Raw genomic sequence first — 20,699 nt, forward strand, 5'->3', positions numbered from 1 at the left:
AAGTTTTAGGCGGTTATGCAAAAAAAGCTGCAAAGTAAGAAAATTTTAAAAAATAGATATGTTGATCATTTTTATCAATTAACAAAATACAAAGTGAATAAAATCACTTGTCTTCTTGACCTGCCTTAAACTTTTTCACAGTACTGTGTGTATATTTGGTACTATATGAAACAAATTATTTTCTCCTTGTCAGATTGTACTGAACCACCAGAAAGACTCCCGTATACAGAAAGTTCTGAAGAATATAGATCTGTATGTCCTGCCTGTTCTAAACATTGATGGATACATCTATACCTGGACCACAGTAAGTTAAAAATTGTTGCCTGTTACCGTAATAATGATTGTAAGAATACAGTAAGATAGCAAAATAGCTGATCAGCAGTGCAGAACGCCAAGGACACATGATTTAATAGCAGAAGTGCACAGACTGTATCCAGTATAAGAATCCCTATGGGTCATGGAGTAATGTGTTATCTATACAGTTGTATGACACTTCTGATAACAGGGACCTTCAGTGAACTTTGGTTTTTTTTTATTACGTTTTCTGTTTGTGCTTACACAGAGTAGAGAGAGAATCTCTTGTTACATGGAGACTGTCAACAAGACGGAGCTGCTATTCTTATTACGTTGTTTAGTGGTTACATCTCTCCATGGGAAATGAACAAGAATTGTAGAGGCAGCTGATGGTCATTATTCATTGATGATAGTAAAAAGGAAAGGATTATAATATCCCCAAAACATGTACAAGCCTATTTCCAAAAATGTTGGAACACTGTGTAAAATGTAAAGAAACAAGAATACAATAATAATACATTTTATTTCTATAGCGCTGACATATTCCGCAGCACTTTACATTTCAGAGGGGACTTGTACAGACGATAGACATTACAGCATAACAATAATCACATAGATCATAACAGATACCAAGAGGAATGAGGGCCCTACTCGCAAGCTTACAATATATGAGGAAAAAAGGGAGACACGAAAGGTGGGTGGTAACAATTGCCCTGATTTGGAAATCTCTTATCGCCATATTTTATTCACAATAGACCATAGATAATGGATTAGAAGATGAATGTTAAAAAAAACAATAACTCATTTAGAAATTGATGTACCAAAACATCTCAAAAAAGTTGGGACAGGGTTAACAAAAGGTTGGCAAGTTAAGTGACATTAATGGAAAACAGCCGCAGGGTCAGTTTTCAAAAAACGCATAAAAGAACAACAGAGATGGTCACCAATGTCAGCATTTGCATGCAAAATTTCAGGAACAATTTCAGAAAAATGTTTCTCAAAATCAATTTGAAATACTTTGAATATCCCAACAATCAACAGCACATAATATTGTCAAAAGATTGAGATTCTGGAGTAATCTGTGCACAATGGACAAGGCCGATGGTCAGTATTGGATACTGATTATCTACTGGCCTTTAAGTGGCACTGCATTAAAAACAGGCATGATGCAGTTGTGCTAATCACTGCACGGGCTCAGGACTACTCTCAGAAATCATTGTGAACACAGTTCACCTTATTATCCACAAATTTAAGTTAAAAGCTATTCCATGCAAAGAAGAAGCCATTAAACAATACAGTCCAGAAACTCAGCTATCTTCTGTGGTCAAAGCTCAAATAAAATGGATTAAGGCAAAATGGAAATGGACACCATGTCATACAGACTCAAGAGGAGAGGGACCATCCAGCTTATTATCAGAGCACAGTACACAATTCTTCATCTCTGATGGTATAGGGGTGTATTAGGGCCTATGGCATGGGCAGCTTACACATCTAGAAAAGTGCAATCAATGCTGAGCATTATATAGAGGTTTTAGAAAAACAAATGCCCCATCCAGGCAGCGTCTATTTCAGAGAAGGCCTTGCATGTTGCTAAACCACAGATTGCATCCATCACAACATCATGGCTTCAAAAATAAATTTGGTGATTAACTGGCTGCATGCAGTCCAGTCCATTCACCAATAGAAAACATTTGACGCATTATGAAATGAAAAATCTAGCAAAGTCCCCGGACTGTGGAACAGCTAAAATCCTACTTAGACATGTATGGGACAATACTACTCACCCAAAACTCCAGCAATTGGTCTCCTTACTTCCCAGACATTTTCAGACAGTTCAGGGGATACTACACAAAAGTAGATGTTGTCCTGTCTTAACTTTGAGATCTGTTATTTCCTTCTATTTCTAAATGAGTTGATTTTTCAAATGAAATGGAAAAATGTTTAATGTTCAAATTATTTTATGTTCTATTGTGGATAAAATATGGTAATAAGAGGTTTCTGAATCATTGCATTCTAGTTTTTTTTTACATTTTACACAGCATCCAAACTTTTGGGGAATTGAAGTTGTACGTAGAGTATGTCCATAACTTGTAATGAAGAATGAATTACACACAATCTATAGAAAATATAGGAGAATATAGTGATAGGAATGATTCAGACTGCTTGATTAAATAAAATAAAATTAAAGCAATATGTTGTAAACAGATAAAATTAATAAAATGAATGTGTGGATCAACAGACATATTATTACTTATGGCGAAAACTAACTCCTCAATAATATATCACTAAATAGGACAGGCTGTGGAGGAAATCTCGTTCCAAGCATGAAAATGGCACCTGTTATGGGGTAGACCTTAACCGCAACTTCAATGTGAAATGGTGCAGTGAGTATTGTTGTCATTAACAAATCACAATGAAATACAGACTTCATTTTTTTTTGTATACCATACAAACATATGGAGAACAAGCAAACTTGCATGAGTTTTTTCCTGAAGTGAACCAAGAGATAGTGCTACAGTAGAATAGTCAGAAATTATGTTATAAAAGAAGCTTTTGCGTTACCTTAGAGTATTCTCATACTGCGTCTTTTTCTGCTGATTTTTGCACAGAAAATGCAGCAAAAAAAAACAACACGCTAAAGAAATGCTTAAAAGGAAGAACACATTCATTTCTATACAAAAATGACTTGCTGTTCATATGTTCAGGCTTTCGTGCGTCTTTGTAAATGCTTTAAGCTTTCAAAAAACACAGAATATTTAAAAGTAACATACATTCTTCTGGAATTTTCTGCCTGAAAGATGCTTTATATTTACTATAGAAGTCTGCAAGAAGGCTAAAAAGATGGCTCTTGGGAGTTTTTTTGCAAGTTTTTATTAGCATTTCCACCAGTAAAAAAATGAAAGTGTTTTCTTTATTGCTTAATGGAGTTTAAAAAACATCTTGAAAAATACACCCCAAAAACACACCAAGAAACGCCAGCAGAAAAAATACATTAGAAATACTTCAAAAACAAATTTGATAAGCTTTCAAGTGGACACAATTTCAGGAAATTCCCAATTTTTGGAAAAAAATTGAGGAGGGATTTTATCCTTTTCCTGAAGCTCTTTTGAAGAGGATTTGAACAGTTTTGGGGTACGTGCACTAGGTGTGTATTTCAGGCGAATTCAGCTCGGAATATGTCTAAAAATAACGCTGCAAAAGAACCCAATAAAATTAACGTAATGCACAGAAATTTCAAAAGGACCTTGTTCCATCTTATAGCAATTCTTCTAATTGCTTCAGGATTTAGAATCTTCTGAAACTCTGAAGCGGATGCAAAAAGTAACATGTCCACCCTTCGGGCAGCTTCTGCTCGGATGCCCATTTCTATACTATTGAATAAAAAAACTGTGATGAACGTCAGCTTATGCTGAGTCATTTTTCTTGAGAGAGTGGACCCTCTGGGCCGTGGCACCCACCCATCAAGGGCGAGCTGACCTTGTGAGAACCCACCCCCTGTACAGGGAGTGTCAGGGGCAAGACCAAGGGGGTGAGCCACCACGGCAGCTGGACCAGACGGCCGGCTCAGGGGACACTATTGAGTGTCTGGCAACAGGACGAGCAAGAAGCAAGACAAGACAATACGTAGGTGCAAGGTATCTTCATTAGGATAACTTCAGAATCACATTCAGTGTAAAAACGTGAGAACAAGCAAAACGTGCAAAGTGCGTGGGCACGCCAAGGTCCATAGCATGGTACGTGCCAGGTGGCACGCCTAGGTACAGGTAAAGGCACAATGGCATCGGACTCCGGACCGCTGACAATGATCGACATGATCAAGGCATCAGGCTGCGGACATCAGCTCCGGACATCAGGCCGCAGTCATCCAGCTTTCGATCTCTGGCAGCGATCGGCAGGTTCCTGGCATCCGGCAGGCAAACCAGGTTTCAGGCAAGGAGGCACGACAGATATCCAGGCATGGTGCGTGTTAGGGAGCACGCCAAGGTCCAAGGCTAGGTGCAAGGCAAGGTGCGTGTGTAGGGGACACGCCAGGGTTCAAGACTAGGTGCAAGGCAAGGTGCGTGTGTAGGGGACACACCAGGGTTCGCAAAACGAGACAGGGTGCATGTGTCACGCCAAGGCACAAGACAGAGTGCGTGTGTAGAGACACGCCAAGGCACAAGATACTAGACAGAGTCTTGCGCGTGCAAAGGGGCACGCCAGGGTCAGGCGAGGCAGAGTCCTGCGCATGCAGAGAGGCACGCCAGGGTTCAAGGACCGGGTTAGGACCTGTGCGTGCAAGAGGGCACGACATGGGACATGGCAAAGCCTGCGCGTACTTTTACAGAAGCACGGGGAGGTATGCCATGGGCAGGCGAGGGCCTGCGCGTGCTTTAGAGAGCACGCAGAGCACAGTGCGGAAACAGCGTGAAGTGCAAGGGAGCACAGAGGGCACGGCTGGGGCACTGGCTAGCTGATCGGGCTGCGGCACTGACAGCCGGGCAAGACTCCAGCGAACCCGGCTGAGGCATGGCAGGTGACACAGCTGTCACTGACCGACAAGCACGGCTGAAGCACAAGCAGGCGGGCACGGCTAGGGCGGCCACGGCTGAGGCACAAACAGGAGGCTAGGAAGGCCAGGCGCATGCAAAGAGCATACGAAGCAGCAAGGGAAGACAAGACAAGAAACCAGGCAGGGCTTAAGCAGAGTACAGAACCAGGAACGGAAGCATAGGCAGAAACATGGAACAGGAACAGAGCAAGAACAGAGCTAGCAGCGGAGCGTAGGCCGAAGCCCAGAGCCGGGCCAAGGGAGAGCCTTGAGACTAGCCTAGAAACATGCAAGAGAGCACAATAGGAAAGAGTCTAGCAGTGGAGCGTAGGCCGAAGCCCAGAGCCAGGCCAAGGCAGAGCCTTGGGACTAGACATGGAAAAGAGCACAAATGGAAAAAGAGGAGGAATGGTGCATGTGCCAGGGAGCACTACAGAGCACCATAGCACACAGAGCAGGAATAACAGGCAGAGACAGAGAACCGAGGAGAAAACACAAGGCAGAACATAGTGAAGGCAAGAAATGGCAGAAACAGGCAAGGCAGAGAATAACAGAAGGACTACAAGTCTAAGCAGGACAAGGACGAACATGGCACAACGGACAAACAAAAGACAAGGCACGGGACAAGAGATGGAGTACGAGCACGGAGCGTGTGCAGAGACGCACAACAGAGCAGGTGCAAGGGCACAGAATAGAGGGAGCGCCCCACAGACTAATCAGCCATGCAGGGACACAACACAATAATCAGGCCCTGAGCAAAGGAAGGGGTGGTCTGATATAGGGCACAGCACCTCCTCTTCCGGGTCAGGACCAGGGGAGAACGTCCTAGTTCAGATGCTCCAGGATCACAGAGCGCAGTCACATGATCAGGGTTTCAGACATGATGAGATGATCACCGAACCAGACAGTGCAGGATCCTAGGAAGGACACATGATCAGAGTTTCAGACATGACGAGATGATTGCAGAACCAGACAGTGCAGGATCTTAGGAAACGTCAAATGATCAAGGTTTCAGACATGACGAGATGATTGCAGAACCTGACAGTGCAGAATCCTAGGAAGGACACATGATCAGGGACTCTAGACATGACGAGAAGATCACAGAAGGCAAAGCAGAAACGCAGGCATAGAATCATAGAATCGTAGAGTTGGAAGGGACCTCCTGGGCCATCTGGTCCAACCCCCTGCTCAAAGCAGGATTCGCTAAATCATCCCAGTCAGATGTCTGTCCAGCCTCTGTTTGAAGACTTCCATTGAAGGAGAACTCACCACTTCTCGTGGCAGCCTGTTCCACTCATTGATCACTCTAACTGTCAAAAAGTTTTTTCTAATATCTAATCTGTGTCTCCTCCCATTCAGTTTCATCCCATCCCAAGAGGTGAGTGTGCACACTGCTCTAGGGAACAAGCAGGATAGCAGACAAGATATGCGCATGCACATCGCTCCAGGAGTTCTTGAGACAAAACAGACATGACAGACATGGCGGACATGACAAAAACACCAACGGTAGACCTGACACAAAAATGTCTGAAAAGATGCCATCAGAACTGCCCCATGAAAACTACTTTTGGATTTTTGCTGTAAAAGATGCCCTGTGTACATACCCTTGAAAGAGTTTTTTCCTGAATCGTTTTTTGCAGCCTTTAGATTTGACGGTGTCTAGATTGCAGCAGATTGCTTCAGGGTCCACTTCAAAGAAATGGTGAGAAGTTATCCTCCAGGTGGTTTCCAAACCCTCCTCAAGAGAAAAAAGTAAAAAAAAAAAAAAATTTACTGATATAAACAGCAAATTAGATTTCTAATAGAAATGAATAGGAAGCATTTTTCAGGAGGATTTTGGAGAGGATCCATTTGAAAAAACCTACAAGACCCTACTATGTGAAGATACTAGATAACCTTAGGTCTGAGGAAAATTGTATCTACACAAGCACAGAAGAACAGAGATATTTCTCAAAGTTTCTTTGTAGTGTCGCTCATTTTTGTTAGTCATTAAAAGGCATCATATCTAGAAGATTTTTGTGTTATTTTGTTTCTATTACTGCGTGCAATTAAACCTACATCAATAGTCACAGTAGGATTAAATAAAAATATATCTTTCTCTGTATTTATCTTTTCAGATTTTGGATCATCTGAAAATTGCACAAGTAATTTATTCTGCGGAGCGTCACCTGTGTCAGAACCTGAAACGAAGGCTGTAGTTGATTTTGTGGAGAAAAGAAAATCAGAACTGATTGGCTTCCTGACAATGCACTCATACAGTCAGTTCATCTTAACTGCACATGGCTACTCGAAGAACCTTCCAAAGAGCTATAATGAAACGGTAATTAAACTTTTGTTTCACAATGTAATTAAATGATAATTAAACTTTTTTCATTCAGCTTGGAGTTGTAGAATGTTCTTGTCCCTTTCCTCAGCTATGAAGCAATATACATTTAGGGCTCAGATTGGTCCGAGTATATGGAACAGTCCACTGCTGAAAGCACCTAACAGCATGTGAGCATCAAAACAGTGGATCAGTGTAAGGTGTTCACAAGGAGTCATTTTGCTCAGTCGTTGAAGTGGAAACTACCCAGATTTTGAAGAGTTTTGTGAGGTTTTTTTAGGAGCATTTGGAGAGTTTCTGCTCTATAAATGCCTCAAAAAATTAGTGTGCACATACCCAGGAGCATGGCCTGATCTGATGAACTATGATTTCTTTTATCATTCTTTATTTATCTGGTGAGGGGATGGCACAAGGATGCACTATAAGAAGAAGGCAAGTCATCAGAGGCAGCGTGGATTTATGCAAAGGTTATGTTGCAATGTATCATCTGCTTAAACTCAGATCGAGGTCGCCTCATCATGACAACAGTATTTCCTAGTAGCAGTAGCATCTTTTAGCAGGGTAATGTGTCCTTTCACCAGGGCTGCCACTAGGAATTTCGGGGCAACATACTGGTGAAATTTTCGGGGCCCCCTTGAGACTCCGCCCAGGCTCCACCCCAGCCCCACCTCCACCTCTCGAACTGTCCACAGTCAAAAGATTTTTTATGCCACCACCACGACAAGGTAGACTCCTTTGGCCGGGCCCTACTCTATTCTAACCTACTAAACATTTCTTAAAATATCCAATACAATTTAGGTAAATTTTTATTTATTTTTCAATTTTTAAACGACCAATAATATCACATACAGGGGACAATTACCATCGCACCATGACCAAACACCATATTACCACCACATAGAGACCTTAATGCCACATACAATGAACAAATACCGCCACACCATGTCCAGACCACATATTACCACCACAGTGACTGAATAATACCACATACAAGAAACAAATACCACCACACCATGACCAGACCACGTTACCACCACATAGTGACCAAATAATAGCACATACAAGGATCAAATAGCACCACACCATGTCCAGACCACATATTACAAACCATATGATGACCAATAATACCACATACAAGGAAAAATACCACACCATGACCAGATCACATATTACCACCAAAGTGACCAAATAGCACATACAAGGAACAAATACCACCACACCATGGCCGGACAACATATTACCACCACATAGTGACTGAATACTACAATACTGATCAGTAATAAAAAAAACACAGTACTAACATCACCATAAGTGCTATTATACACAGGAGATCTGTACTTAGCATGCAGTGTCTGTGTACAGGTAATACAATGATCACGTGACATTATACACAGGAGCTCTGTATATAGAGTATTGTTAGGTGTCAGGTTCCTGTCGCTGCACCGCAGGAATCCCAAGCCTTGCCTTCAGCAGTCTCTCATTCTTCTCCGGCCGCAGAGGAGGCTGCTCAGCAGACTCGTCGATCCTGGCGCTCTGCTCAGACAAGCACTGTGGGTTTAGTTGCTGCTGCCACCTCTGGTCCAGCTATATCAACGCATGCAGGTCAACAGTGAGCTACTCCAGGGACTAAGTCCTCCTTTCAGTCCACTGAGCATGCCTGTGGGACGATCTCTCATTGGAGATCGGAGGTCACATGCTCAGGTCCTTCTCCAGCTCGGATTGAACCATCAGGAAGGTCCCGGCAGGACGCTGCTATAAAAGGTTTGCATGGCCGCTCAGCCATGCGCTATGATAGCCATTAGTTCTTATGTTTATAGTGATGTGTGTGATGGTAGATGAATGAGACAGGTGAATGACTCATTATGAAACCCCTTCCCTTTGATACGCGTGTTAGTGGGGTTTAGAGGTTAGAGTCAGCACTTAGTACTGGTACTGCCTAGTGCCGCAGTGCATTCAGCTCACTCATCCATTAGCGCCAGTGGGTGCCAGTCAGCACACGCATCACAGTACCGCATATGTTGCAGCGTCCGTCTGTACGGCGCCGTGCACAGATAGAGTGCTTTCCAGCACTAAGCTCAGGCTGCTTAGTGGTGACCGTAAGTGCAGACACAGTACACGCTCAGAGCGGTAAGCTAATGCTTGCTGTACCCTGTGACGTTTAACAGGGCACAGCGTTCCAAGGGGAACTTTTCCTGGCTCCGCCGTAGCGTTTCCAGGTGCTAGTGGGTCTAGAGAGGCATGCTTCTCGTGTCTCAGAAGCAGTGTCCTGTGACCTCACGCTAGCGCTCCTCTAGCCGTAGCCTGTGAGGTTTAATAGGCTTCAGTATTGGTGTCTGCGAACTCTGTGCAGTAACAGAGCCCGTTTCCTATCACACCGGGTCAATGGTTACTCGACGGTGTCAAGCGAGCATTTTACTACTTGCTGTTCGTTGTTGTATAGCAGCAGTATACCATCTCTGCACAGTGGACCCCGGGTTGTGATCGCACCTTTTCATAATTTATATTTGGTGCTATCCACAAACCCTAACAGTGTATAATGTAAAGGTATTACAGTGATCACTGGTGACATTGTACAAAGGACCGCTCTATATACTGTAGTATACAGTGTATAGTGTCAGTGTACAGGTAACACACTCACTCACCAGTGACATCTCTAGGTGAAGTCCTTCATCTTCGCTTTTAATGTTCATCCAGCACAGACCGCCGTCACTTCTTCCAGCCAGGACTCGTCTCTGCAGGAAATAATACAGTTATCTAGAGCACCGCTTGCAGAACACATTACTTATTTCCCAAATTCTAAACTACACCAGATGAAGAAAAAAGGTGACAGTGTTGCTTTGCACAGTAACAGGACCACCCACCCATTTAAAACAATATCATCAAAAAATAAAATAAATACATCACTGCAGTAATAATATCCCTTAATTAACCCCTACGGTAATAATATCCCCCATCCTGGCCCCCCGTGTGTCTCATTCCTGGCTCCAGCCATATGTTCTCCTATCCTGCCCCCATATGATGTCCCCTCCTACCTCATATGATCTCCCCATCCTGCCCCATGATCCTGCCCATCTTTCTCCATCATATCCATCCTGCCTCATGATCCTACACCATCTGTCTCCATCCCGCCCCATGATCCTGCCCCTTGATCCTGCCCCATAATTCTGCCACATGATCCTGCCCCATCTGTCTTCATCATATCCATCCTGTCAAGATTCGTACCGGGGTGTAGTCTGTGTTCCACAGCAAGTCTCGCTGCCTTACTGGCTGCGCCACACAACCAGTCTTAATATACAGTTTCTGATCAACTAGTTCTTTTTCGTTCATTGTTCTTCCTCCGTTCTGTGATTGGCTGCTTCACTGTTTCCTGTGCTTATGTCCCGCCTTCTTCCTATTTAGCACTCCACAGGGCTTTCACTCCTTGCCGGTGATTCTTCTGTGGTACGGATTCCTGCCTTCCCTACCGCGCTGTCCGGTACTACCTCTTACAGCCTCCCGGTCTCTCTTTCGTTGAGTACCTCTGGGACTCCAGCTTTCCGCTTTTGTCTTTGCTGAAAGCCTAGTAGTTTTTGTGTTAGTTTTGGGCTTCGTGGTTTTACCCTTCAGGTTCATTCACTCTTTAGTTTCACTCTAGTAGCCCTCCTTGCTGCTGCTTGTCTTCCTTAGGTTGTCCTGCACTCATTCCACCCTCGGTTTACCCTCACTGTAGCTCCCTGCACTTACGCCGAGGTAGGGACCGCCACCCAGTTGTCGCCCACCGGCTAGGGTGGGACCGGCAAGTAGGTAGGGTCAGTGGGGGGTGGAGCTCAGTGGCACCTTCTTCCCCGCCGTGTGGTGGAATCATAACAGAATCACCGGCCTTCCCTATGGACGCTATGACCTCTTTAGTCAATCAAATGCAGGGTCTTACTCAGCTGGTGCAAGATCTTGCTGCGCAGGTCCAGCGTCAGGAGCAAATTCAAGCAGCTGCCGTTGCAGGGACAACTAATTCTGAGCCTAGAGTTAACTTACCAGAGCCATTTTTCGGAGATAGAAGCCAATTTGCTTCTTTTAGAGAAAATTGTAAATTATATTTTCAATTACGACCTCTTTCTTCTGGCCCCCCAGCTCAAAGAGTCCGTATCATAATCTCTCGCTTACGGGAGGGACCCCAAGAGTGGGCCTTCTCTCTGCCGCCAGATTCAAATCTCCGTGATTCAGTAGACAACTTCTTTCAAGCCTTAGGGAATATTTATGATGAGCCTGACCAAGTCGCTCTGGCCGAGGCAAACCTTACCTCCCTGATCCAGGGTGATCAGGAGGTAGAGGTTTATTGCACCCAGTTTCGTAGATGGAGCTTAGCTACCCGTTGGAATGATCCCGCCCTTCGGAATCAATTTCAGCGGGGTCTTTCACCAGCCCTAAAGGATGAACTGGTACACTACACCCTGCCCCAGTCTCTGGAGGAGCTGATGGCTTTAATGGTCAGAATAGATCGCAGGTTAAGGGCGAGGAGATCGGAGCAGGCAGCAGCGCAAGTTTCCGTTTTCTCTAGGGTCACTCCGGCTGTTCCGAATCTGCCAGCTGCCGAACCTATGGAATTGGGAGCCACGCAAGCTACCACAGATCCTGGTCCTTGCCGTCCACGTCACGCACTTGGAACCTGTTTTTACTGCGGGGATCCTCGGCACTGGATAAAGGATTGCCCGCGGCGCCCTGGCACTCCACAGGAATCTTCTCGGAATACACCACCTAGGCCTGTGGGTGGACAGGTAATTCCTTTAAGTTCTAAGAGACTCTTAGTGCCAATTTCTATTGCTTTCACCTCCTCTAAGGGAGAAGGAGTTGCCATGATTGATTCAGGGGCTACTGCTAATTTTATGTGTTATGAGTTTGCTGTCTCTTTGGGTATTTCTTTAATTCCACTTGCTCACCCCACTAAATTAGTTGGTATTGATAACACCCCACTAGCAAGTGGGGAGATTAGTCTCTGTACTCCATTGCTATCATTTCAGGTTGGTGTACTGCATGTGGAACAGCTGTCATTTTTGGTTATGCATGACCTCCCAACTAGTGTCATACTGGGGCTTCCATGGCTCCAGCTCCATAACCCCAACATTAACTGGGTTTCTGGTGAATTAGAGAAGTGGGGTGCAGATTGTTCACAGAAATGCTTGTTAACACACGTTTGTGGTATCGTCTCCGTACAAGCTTCTCTTCAGAATCTTTTGGGCCAATTCGCAGATGTCTTTTCTATGAAGGAGTCTGAGCGGTTGCCACCTCATCGCTCCTATGACTGTACTATCAATCTGGTTCCCAATTGTAAATTCCCTAAGGGACGCCTATATAATTTATCTCCTCCTGAAAGAGAAGCTTTACGTGAGTATGTACAAGAGGCTCTAAGAAAGGGGCATATCCGTCCGTCCACCTCACCCCTGGCCGCAGGTTTCTTTTTTGTCAGTAAAAAGGATGGAGGACTTAGGCCGTGTGTAGACTACCGATGTCTTAATGAAATAACTGTCCGTAACCAATATCCACTACCGTTGATTCCGGACCTGTTTAACCAGGTTCAGGGGGCTCGATGGTTCTCGAAGTTGGACCTGAGAGGGGCGTATAATCTCATTCGTGTAAAGGCTGGTGACGAGTGGAAGACCGCCTTCAATACCCCCGAGGGCCACTTCGAGTGTCTAGTTATGCCCTTTGGGCTGTGCAATGCTCCGGCGATTTTTCAAAATTTCACCAATGATATTTTCCAACATGCTATTGGCCGCTATGTAATTGTCTATCTGGATGATATTTTGGTGTTCTCTCCTGACTGGGACTCACATTTAAATCATGTAAGGGATGTACTCCAGGTACTCCGCAATAACTAACTTTTCGCCAAGCAAGAAAAGTGTATTTTCGGGGTCCAAAGTCTATCTTTTTTGGGTCATATTTTGACACCCCAGGCCATCACAATGGAGCCGGAGAAGGTAAAAGCGGTTCTTAATTGGGCTCGTCCTGCATCTTTGAAAGCTCTTCAAAGATTTCTGGGGTTTGCCAATTTTTACCGCAAGTTTATAAAAAACTTCTCCATTGTGGTGAAACCTCTCACAGATCTTACTGTGAAAGGTTCCGACTTGGTAAACTGGAGTAAAGATGCAGTGGACGCCTTCACGTTTCTTAAGGAGAGCTTTGCCACTGCTCCTGTTCTTACCCAGCCTGATCAGGAGAGACCCTTTGTTGTTGAGGTTGACGCCTCGGAGGCAGGGGTGGGGGCAGTACTTTCACAGGGGACTTCGTCTTTGACTCATTTGAAACCCTGTACGTTCTTCTCAAAGAAGTTTTCCCCAGCTGAAAAAAATTATGATATTGGGAATAGGGAACTGCTCGCTATAAAATTGGCCTTTGAGGAATGGCGGCATTTCCTGGAGGGGGCCAAACATCCTGTTACTGTCCTCACCGACCATAAAAATCTTGAATATCTCAAAACAGCCAAACGGCTTAATCCAAGACAGGCAAGGTGGGCGTTGTTCTTTTCACGTTTTAATTTTGTGATTTCTTTCAGACCCGGCTGCAAAAACGCCAGAGCAGACGCGCTATCTAGAAGCTTCTTGCCTGAACAACCGTCAAACATCCCACCTGTTCCCATTTTACCTGATAAAGTATTTTTGGCTGCTAATTCCTCTGATTTGTTTGCTGAAGTTAAGCAATTTCAACATTTGTCTCCGTCCGGCTCTCCTGATAATAAATGGTTCGTTCCCTGTCATTTGCGTTTGAGACTGCTGAATGAACACCACAACTCTCCTCTTTCAGGTCACCCTGGTATCTCTGGTACTATGGAGTCAATCTCCAGAAATTTTTGGTGGCCGACTTTACGCCGGGATGCCACTGCCTATGTCAAGGCGTGTGACATTTGTGCCCGGTCTAAGGTTAACCGCTCACGGCCTTTGGGAGAACTATGTCCTCTACCTGTTCCCTCCAAGCCATGGACCCATCTTTCCATGGACTTTGTTACTGATTTACCTTCCTCCCTGGGAATGACTACCTTGTGGGTTGTGGTGGATCGCTTTAGTAAGATGGCGCACTTTATTCCTTTACCCAAATTGCCATCCGCCAAGCAATTGGTCCCCTTGTTTCTAAATCATGTGGTGCGGCTGCATGGAATTCCTTCTAATATTGTGTCAGATAGGGGTACCCAATTTGTCTCCAAATTCTGGAGAGCTTTCTGTAGTAAAATTGGCGTTTCCCTTGCTTTCTCATCGGCCTTTCACCCGGAGACCAATGGGCAGACAGAACGGGCCAATCAAGCCCTTGAACAATTCTTACGTTGCTATGTGGCTGATAAGCAAGAGACCTGGGCATCTTTTATTGCCCTGGCAGAGTTTGCCATAAATAATAGGGTGAACTCTTCCACAGGGATATCTCCCTTCTTCTGCAACATGGCATTTCACCCTAAATCCAGCTCTTTCTCTGAGGACCCCTCGGACAATCCTGAGGTAGAGATTGTTTCCTCTGATCTGCGGTCAGTTTGGGAGCAAGTCCAAAGCAACATCAAAAAGGCTCATGAGTCACAGTGCCACTTTGCTAATATGAAAAGGAGGAGAAGTCCTTCCTTTGAAGTTGGGCAGAAAGTGTGGCTTTCTACTAAAAATCTGAAACTAAGAGTCCCCTCTGGTAAACTGGCTCCCCGGTACATTGGTCCTTTTAAAATATCTCAGATAATCAACTCTGTTTCTGTCAAATTGGACCTCCCCCAGGCGATGAGAGTGCATAGGGTATTCCATGTCTCTCTCCTAAAACCTTATGTACCTCCAGTTTGTCCAGCTGACACACCTCCTGCTCCTGTTGTTGTACTTGGTCACCCCGAGTTTGAGGTAAGAAAGATCTTGGACTCCAGGAAAGTTCGCGGGGTCCTGCAGTACCTGGTGGACTGGAAGGGGTATGGCCCTGAGGAGAGGTCGTGGGTGTCTCATTCTGAGGTTCATGCTCCCAGGTTATGTAAGAGGTTCCATATCAATTTTCCTGAGAAGCCTTCCCTGTGTGAGGGTCCAGGGGCCCCTCATAAAGGAGGGGGTAATGTCAGGATTCGTACCGGGGTCTAGTCTGTGTTCCACAGCAAGTCTCGCTGCCTTACTGGCTGCGCCACACAACCAGTCTTAATATACAGTTTCTGATCAACTAGTTCTTTTTCGTTCATCGTTCTTCCTCCGTTCTGTGATTGGCTGCTTCACTGTTTCCTGTGCTTATGTCCCGCCTTCTTCCTATTTAGCACTCCACAGGGCTTTCACTCCTTGCCGGTGATTCTTCTGTGGTACGGATTCAGGCCTTCCCTACCGCGCTGTCCGGTACTACCTCTGACAGCCTCCCGGTCTCTCTTTCGTTGAGTACCTCTGGGACTCCAGCTTTCCGCTTTTGTCTTTGCTGAAAGCCTAGTAGTTTTTGTGTTAGTTTTGGGCTTCGTGGTTTTACCCTTCAGGTTCATTCACTCTTTAGTTTCACTCTAGTAGCCCTCCTTGCTGCTGATTGTCTTCCTTAGGTTGTCCTGCACTCATTCCACTCTCGGTTTACCCTCACTGTAGCTCCCTGCACTTACGCCGAGGTAGGGACCGCCGCCCAGTTGTCGCCCACCGGCTAGGGTGGGACCGGCAAGTAGGTAGGGTCAGTGGGGGGTGGAGCTCAGTGGCACCTTCTTCCCCCACCGTGTGGTGGAATCATAACACATCCTGCCCCATGATCCTACACCATCTGTCTCCATCCTGCCCTATGATCCTGCCTCATCTGTCCCATGATCCTGCCTTATCTGCCCCAAGATCCTGCCCCATCTGTCTCCATCCTGCCCCATGATCCTGCACCATCTGTCTCCATCCCACCCCATATTCCCATTTTCCTGCCCCATCTGTCCACGTCCTGCACCATGTCTCCATCCTGCCTCCATGTCTCCCATCCTGCCCCATATCTCCCATCCTGCTGTCATGATTTGTAGTTTTGCCCTGTCCTGTATTTTGTATAATATGTCATTTAACTTTTCTCTGGTTGTATTTGCTGTAAATTAACCATGTCTCCGTCCCCCAATACTTTGCAATGTCTTGTGATGTACCTGGACCATAATCTAATTTAGGCTTGTGTCAACAGCTAGTGGAACTGTGGCTATTGTTTTCCTAAGCAGAAAATAACCTACAATACACATCCTGTAGTCTCAGTGGAGCCCTTACATTTCTAGAATCTTCTGATGGACCAAACCATTGAATAGTAGGTGTGACCCCTACCCCCCTTCAGATGGCCTGATCCCAGGAGCCCTGACAATACATTCTTCTTTTAAGATCAGTTGTGATTTGAGTGCGGACATGGAAGGAGTCACGAACTGAGTTGAGGCCAGCTCGTGACGTCCGCGGGATTGTGTGGAATCCTGTGGACTATTGCAAGGATTATTATCACATCTGGCACAAGGACTATCGTGAGGTGCCCGGATTTGTTTCCATTGTGTGGACTTATTGTGGACTTCTCATGGACTCCAAGGACACTATGGATATTTGATGTTGTATGCTCCCTGCCTTAATAAATCTCGTTGGATCGTCCCTCGGCCTGTTGTCCCTTCTTGCTCTGTCGTATACCCCGTCACAAACTGGTGGGCAGCGCTGGGATCAGAGCAGAAGGAATGGAGGACAACGACCCATCAACATCTGGAACCAGCACCACAGAGTACAAGAACTGGACTGCGGTGAACCTACAAACAAAGGCCCGTGAACTGGGAGTCAACTACAAGGGACTCTCCAAGGAGCAGCTGATTGAGGCTTCGGAAGGAGTTCGCCTGCAAGATGACGCTGAGGAAGGATCCCCACAGCAAACGGAGGAAAGACTGCAGCCAGAGGTAAATATCCAAAAAAGTCAGTGGGTTGTGTGGTACGAGGAGGAGTTGGCATTGCTGGGAGAAGAGGCTACCATAAAAGATAAGAGGGAGGTCGTGCGCGGAGCTAAGGAGAGGGCATTGCTGGAGAGGCAGATGGCATTGCTGGGAGAAGATGCTACCATAGAAGATAAGAGGGAGGCCATTCATAGAGCTCAAGAGAGGGCATTGCTGGAGAGGCGGCTCGCTGTGGAAGCAGCTAGAAGCTCCAGACAGACTGTAACCCCAGCACCCACCATGAGGGACCTCCCCAGAGTGTCCCACAAAGACTTCAAGCCGTTTAATGAGGCTTCAGGTGACATTGAGGGCTTCTTCCAGGACTTTGAGCATCAGTGTCGATTAATGGAAGTCCCGGAAAGGGAGCGAGTCCGACATCTGGTGGGGCTCTTAGAGGGTGGAGCTGCCGCAGCCTATAGAGCTATGGACCCTCAGTGGAACTGTGAGTATGCAGAGATTAAACAGACTATTCTAGAACATTATGCTGTGACCCCAGACACTTACAGGACCCAGTTCTGTACTTTAGCCTGTGAAGAGGAAGTGTCCTTCAAGATGTATGCCCACAGACTCAAACAAATATGCCATCGCTGGCTGGAGGGAGAGGAGGCCTTAACTTGGGAGACCTTCCTCCAAGTCATCCTAAAAGAGCAGTTTTACTTCAAGTGCCCCGCTGAGATCCGTGAATGGGTACATGAAAGGAGACCAGCCACTGTGGAGGAAGCTGCAGCTCTAGCTGATGAGGCTCTCACCATCAAGCCTCAGTGGAAAAAACTACTACTCAGTGAGAAAAAACTACCAGCCCCCCAACGCTAGCGGCCCCTGGTCCTTCGGCCTCCAATATTCACCATCCCACTAGACCATCAACTCGTGGTGACCTTCGTGTGACACTGCCTCGCATTACTCCTGCTCCACCTTCGGGACTATGACGTGGAGGAAGAATCCCAGAGTGCAGATGTTATAGATGTGGGCAGCCTGGGCATCTGCAATTCCACTGTCCAGGTGTTCGGAGGCAGGACAGCTATAGGCCGCCTTTGCCTGTTCATTATCTACAGACACCCTTACCAGGAGAAGAGCTGGATTCAGTCCCTGATGACTTGCCAAGTGACTCTGATATCCTGGCTCCCCTACCCGGAGTCTATGGGGTGCGAGCCCCAGCCACCTGTTCTTCTGTTCTTCAGCACAAACATCTACAGGAGGTCGTGCTGGATGGCCAAACAGTTGTTGGCTTCCGTGACACTGGGGCTTTTCTCACCATAGCCGATCCCCGAGTAATTCAACCAGAAGCAATTAAAAAGGGACCAGGAATTGCCATTGAATTGGCTGGAGGTACCCCGAGATATATTCCAAGAGCGAGTGTGACCCTGGATTATGGCTTTGGGGCAAAACAATGCGTGGTCGGTGTGATGAGCGGCCTCCCTGCAGACGTTCTTCTAGGAAATGATGTGGGAAATCTTCATTGCCACTTTGTTGGTGCGGTAACCAGAAGTCAAGCCAGGAGAGCAGCTAATGTGGACGTGTACAACCCAGCCATGGAAATGAGGCCACCAGAACTGCCGTCACAGCCGGTGAGTGGTTCTTCTTGTGGGGACAATGTGAGTGTTACTTGGGATAAAGTTCAGTTTAGACAAGAGGTAGATACTGACCCCACCCTAGCTAGTTTTAGAGCTCGAGCTGAGATAGGGCAGTTGGGGGAGAACGGGGAAAGAATTATCAGAGAAAATGGACTTCTGTATCGGGTTACCAATGCTGACTCCCAGGATAAGCCCTGGACTTATAGCAAACAGCTGATTGTTCATCAGAAATACAGAATTCCCCTATTACACCTTGCTCATGACATTCCTACTGCTGGCCATCAAGGCAAAACCCACACTGAGAGACGATTGACTCAATCTTTCTATTGGCTTGGGATTTCCCAAGCCGTAGCGCATTTCTGCCGAACTTGCGACATATGTCAGCGTAGAGGGCGACCCGGAGATCACCCAAAGGCACCCCTGCAAACGCTCCCTATAATAGAAGAACCCTTTCAAAGAGTAGCTGTCGATATCATTGGACCTCTGGCTAAACCAAGTAAATCTGGAAAGCAGTACATCCTCAATGTTGTGGACTATGCCACCCGATATCCAGAAGCTGTGGCCTTGTCAAGTATTTCTGCAGCCAAGGTGGCCGAGGCCCTCGTTACCATTTTCACCAGAGTAGGATTCCCCAGTGAGATCTTGTCAGACCAAGGCTCCCAGTTCATGTCAGAGCTGCAGCAGTGTCGGTGGTGCCCCTTTGGAGTACGAGTGATCCGAACGACCCCGTATCATCCCCAAACAAATGGACATTGTGAACGATTCAATGGCACTCTGAAGAATATGCTGAGGGCCTTCACTGACAGAGATTCAAACTGGGAGAAGTACCTACCCCATCTCTTGTTTGCCTATCGGGAAGTTCCCCAGGAGTCCACTGGGTTTTCCCCCTTTGAACTACTCTATGGAAGAAAGGTCCGAGGACCCTTAACCCTGCTAAAAGAATATTGGGAGGGACAAGTTGAAGATACAGGAGCCCCTGTTGTCCCTTATGTCCTAAAGCTGCGAGAAACCCTGGCTCAACTCACTAGCTTAGCCCAGAGTCATGTGCGTATGGCTCAAACCAGACAGAAGACATGGTATGACAGTAAAGCACGCTATCGGGAGTTGGTAGAAGGACAACAGGTCTTAATGATTGTTCCCTATCGGCAGAATAAACTGCAGACAACATGGGAGGGTCCCTTCCGGGTTCTCAGAAAACTAAATGATACCAATTATCTTCTTGCTTTAGATGATCAAGGGCTAAGACAAAAGACTGTCCATGTGAATATGATTAAGGAGTACCATGACCGGAACCTTCCAACGATAGCAAGCTGTCGGCTAGCTTCAGAAGACGGTCAAGAGGATGAGGACTCCCTACCTGATCTCGTGGAAGCAGCGAGAGCCCCATCCACTGTGGAACAGGTTCCTCTGGGAGATCACCTGGATTCCTGGCAGAAAAAACAGATGCTGGGAGTGCTTCAACAGAGACGGGCTGCTTTCTCATCCCAACCAGGTCGAACCACCATCACCCAACATCATGTGGACACTCAGGGTATCCGTCCCATACAACAGGCATCTTACCGGGTACCTGAATCTGTTCGAAACACCATGCAGCACGACCTGGAGATGTTACAGCTTGGGGTAATCCAGGCCTCCCATAGCCCTTGGGCCTCTCCTGTGGTGTTAGTATCCAAGAAGGATGGGAGTACTCGATTTTGTGTGGACTATCGACGACTAAACGACCATACCGTCAACGATCCTTACCCAATGCCCCGTATTGATGAACTTCTAGACCGACTAGCTGGGTCCCGATATGTCACTACCTTGGATCTCAGTAAGGGATACTGGCAAATCCCTCTCACGGAGGAAGGGAGAGAACGGTCCGCTTTTATAACCCCCTTTGGTCTATATGAATTTCTAAGCATGCCTTTTGGAATGAAGAATGCCCCGGCAACCTTCCAGAGAATGGTGGACCAGATCCTCCGGGGATGTGGTGACTTTGCTTGTGCCTACTTGGATGATATCGCCATCTTCAGCCAGACGTGGGAGGAACATCTGAATCAAGTAGCCATTATTCTTGACCTGATTCTTGCAGCCGGCCTAACCATTTGACCCGATAAATGCCAGTTGGGGATGGGT

General features: G+C 46.3%; 1 protein-coding gene across 1 annotated transcript in view; it reads left to right on the plus strand.

Moving 5' to 3' along the window:
* The window catches only part of CPO (carboxypeptidase O), a 341,601-nt gene that overhangs the window by 295,316 nt on the left and 25,586 nt on the right, over positions 1-20,699 (plus strand). The window contains exons 8-10 of the mRNA XM_073541921.1: positions 194-304; positions 2,588-2,678; positions 6,943-7,145. Coding sequence (XP_073398022.1) covers positions 194-304; positions 2,588-2,678; positions 6,943-7,145 — 405 coding nt within the window. The remainder of the gene's footprint in view (positions 1-193; positions 305-2,587; positions 2,679-6,942; positions 7,146-20,699) is intronic.

This window comes from Dendrobates tinctorius, unplaced genomic scaffold (genome assembly GCF_039654945.1).
Source record: "Dendrobates tinctorius isolate UK_male_01 unplaced genomic scaffold, ASM3965494v1 ptg000125l, whole genome shotgun sequence".
NCBI lineage: Eukaryota > Metazoa > Chordata > Amphibia > Anura > Dendrobatidae > Dendrobates > Dendrobates tinctorius.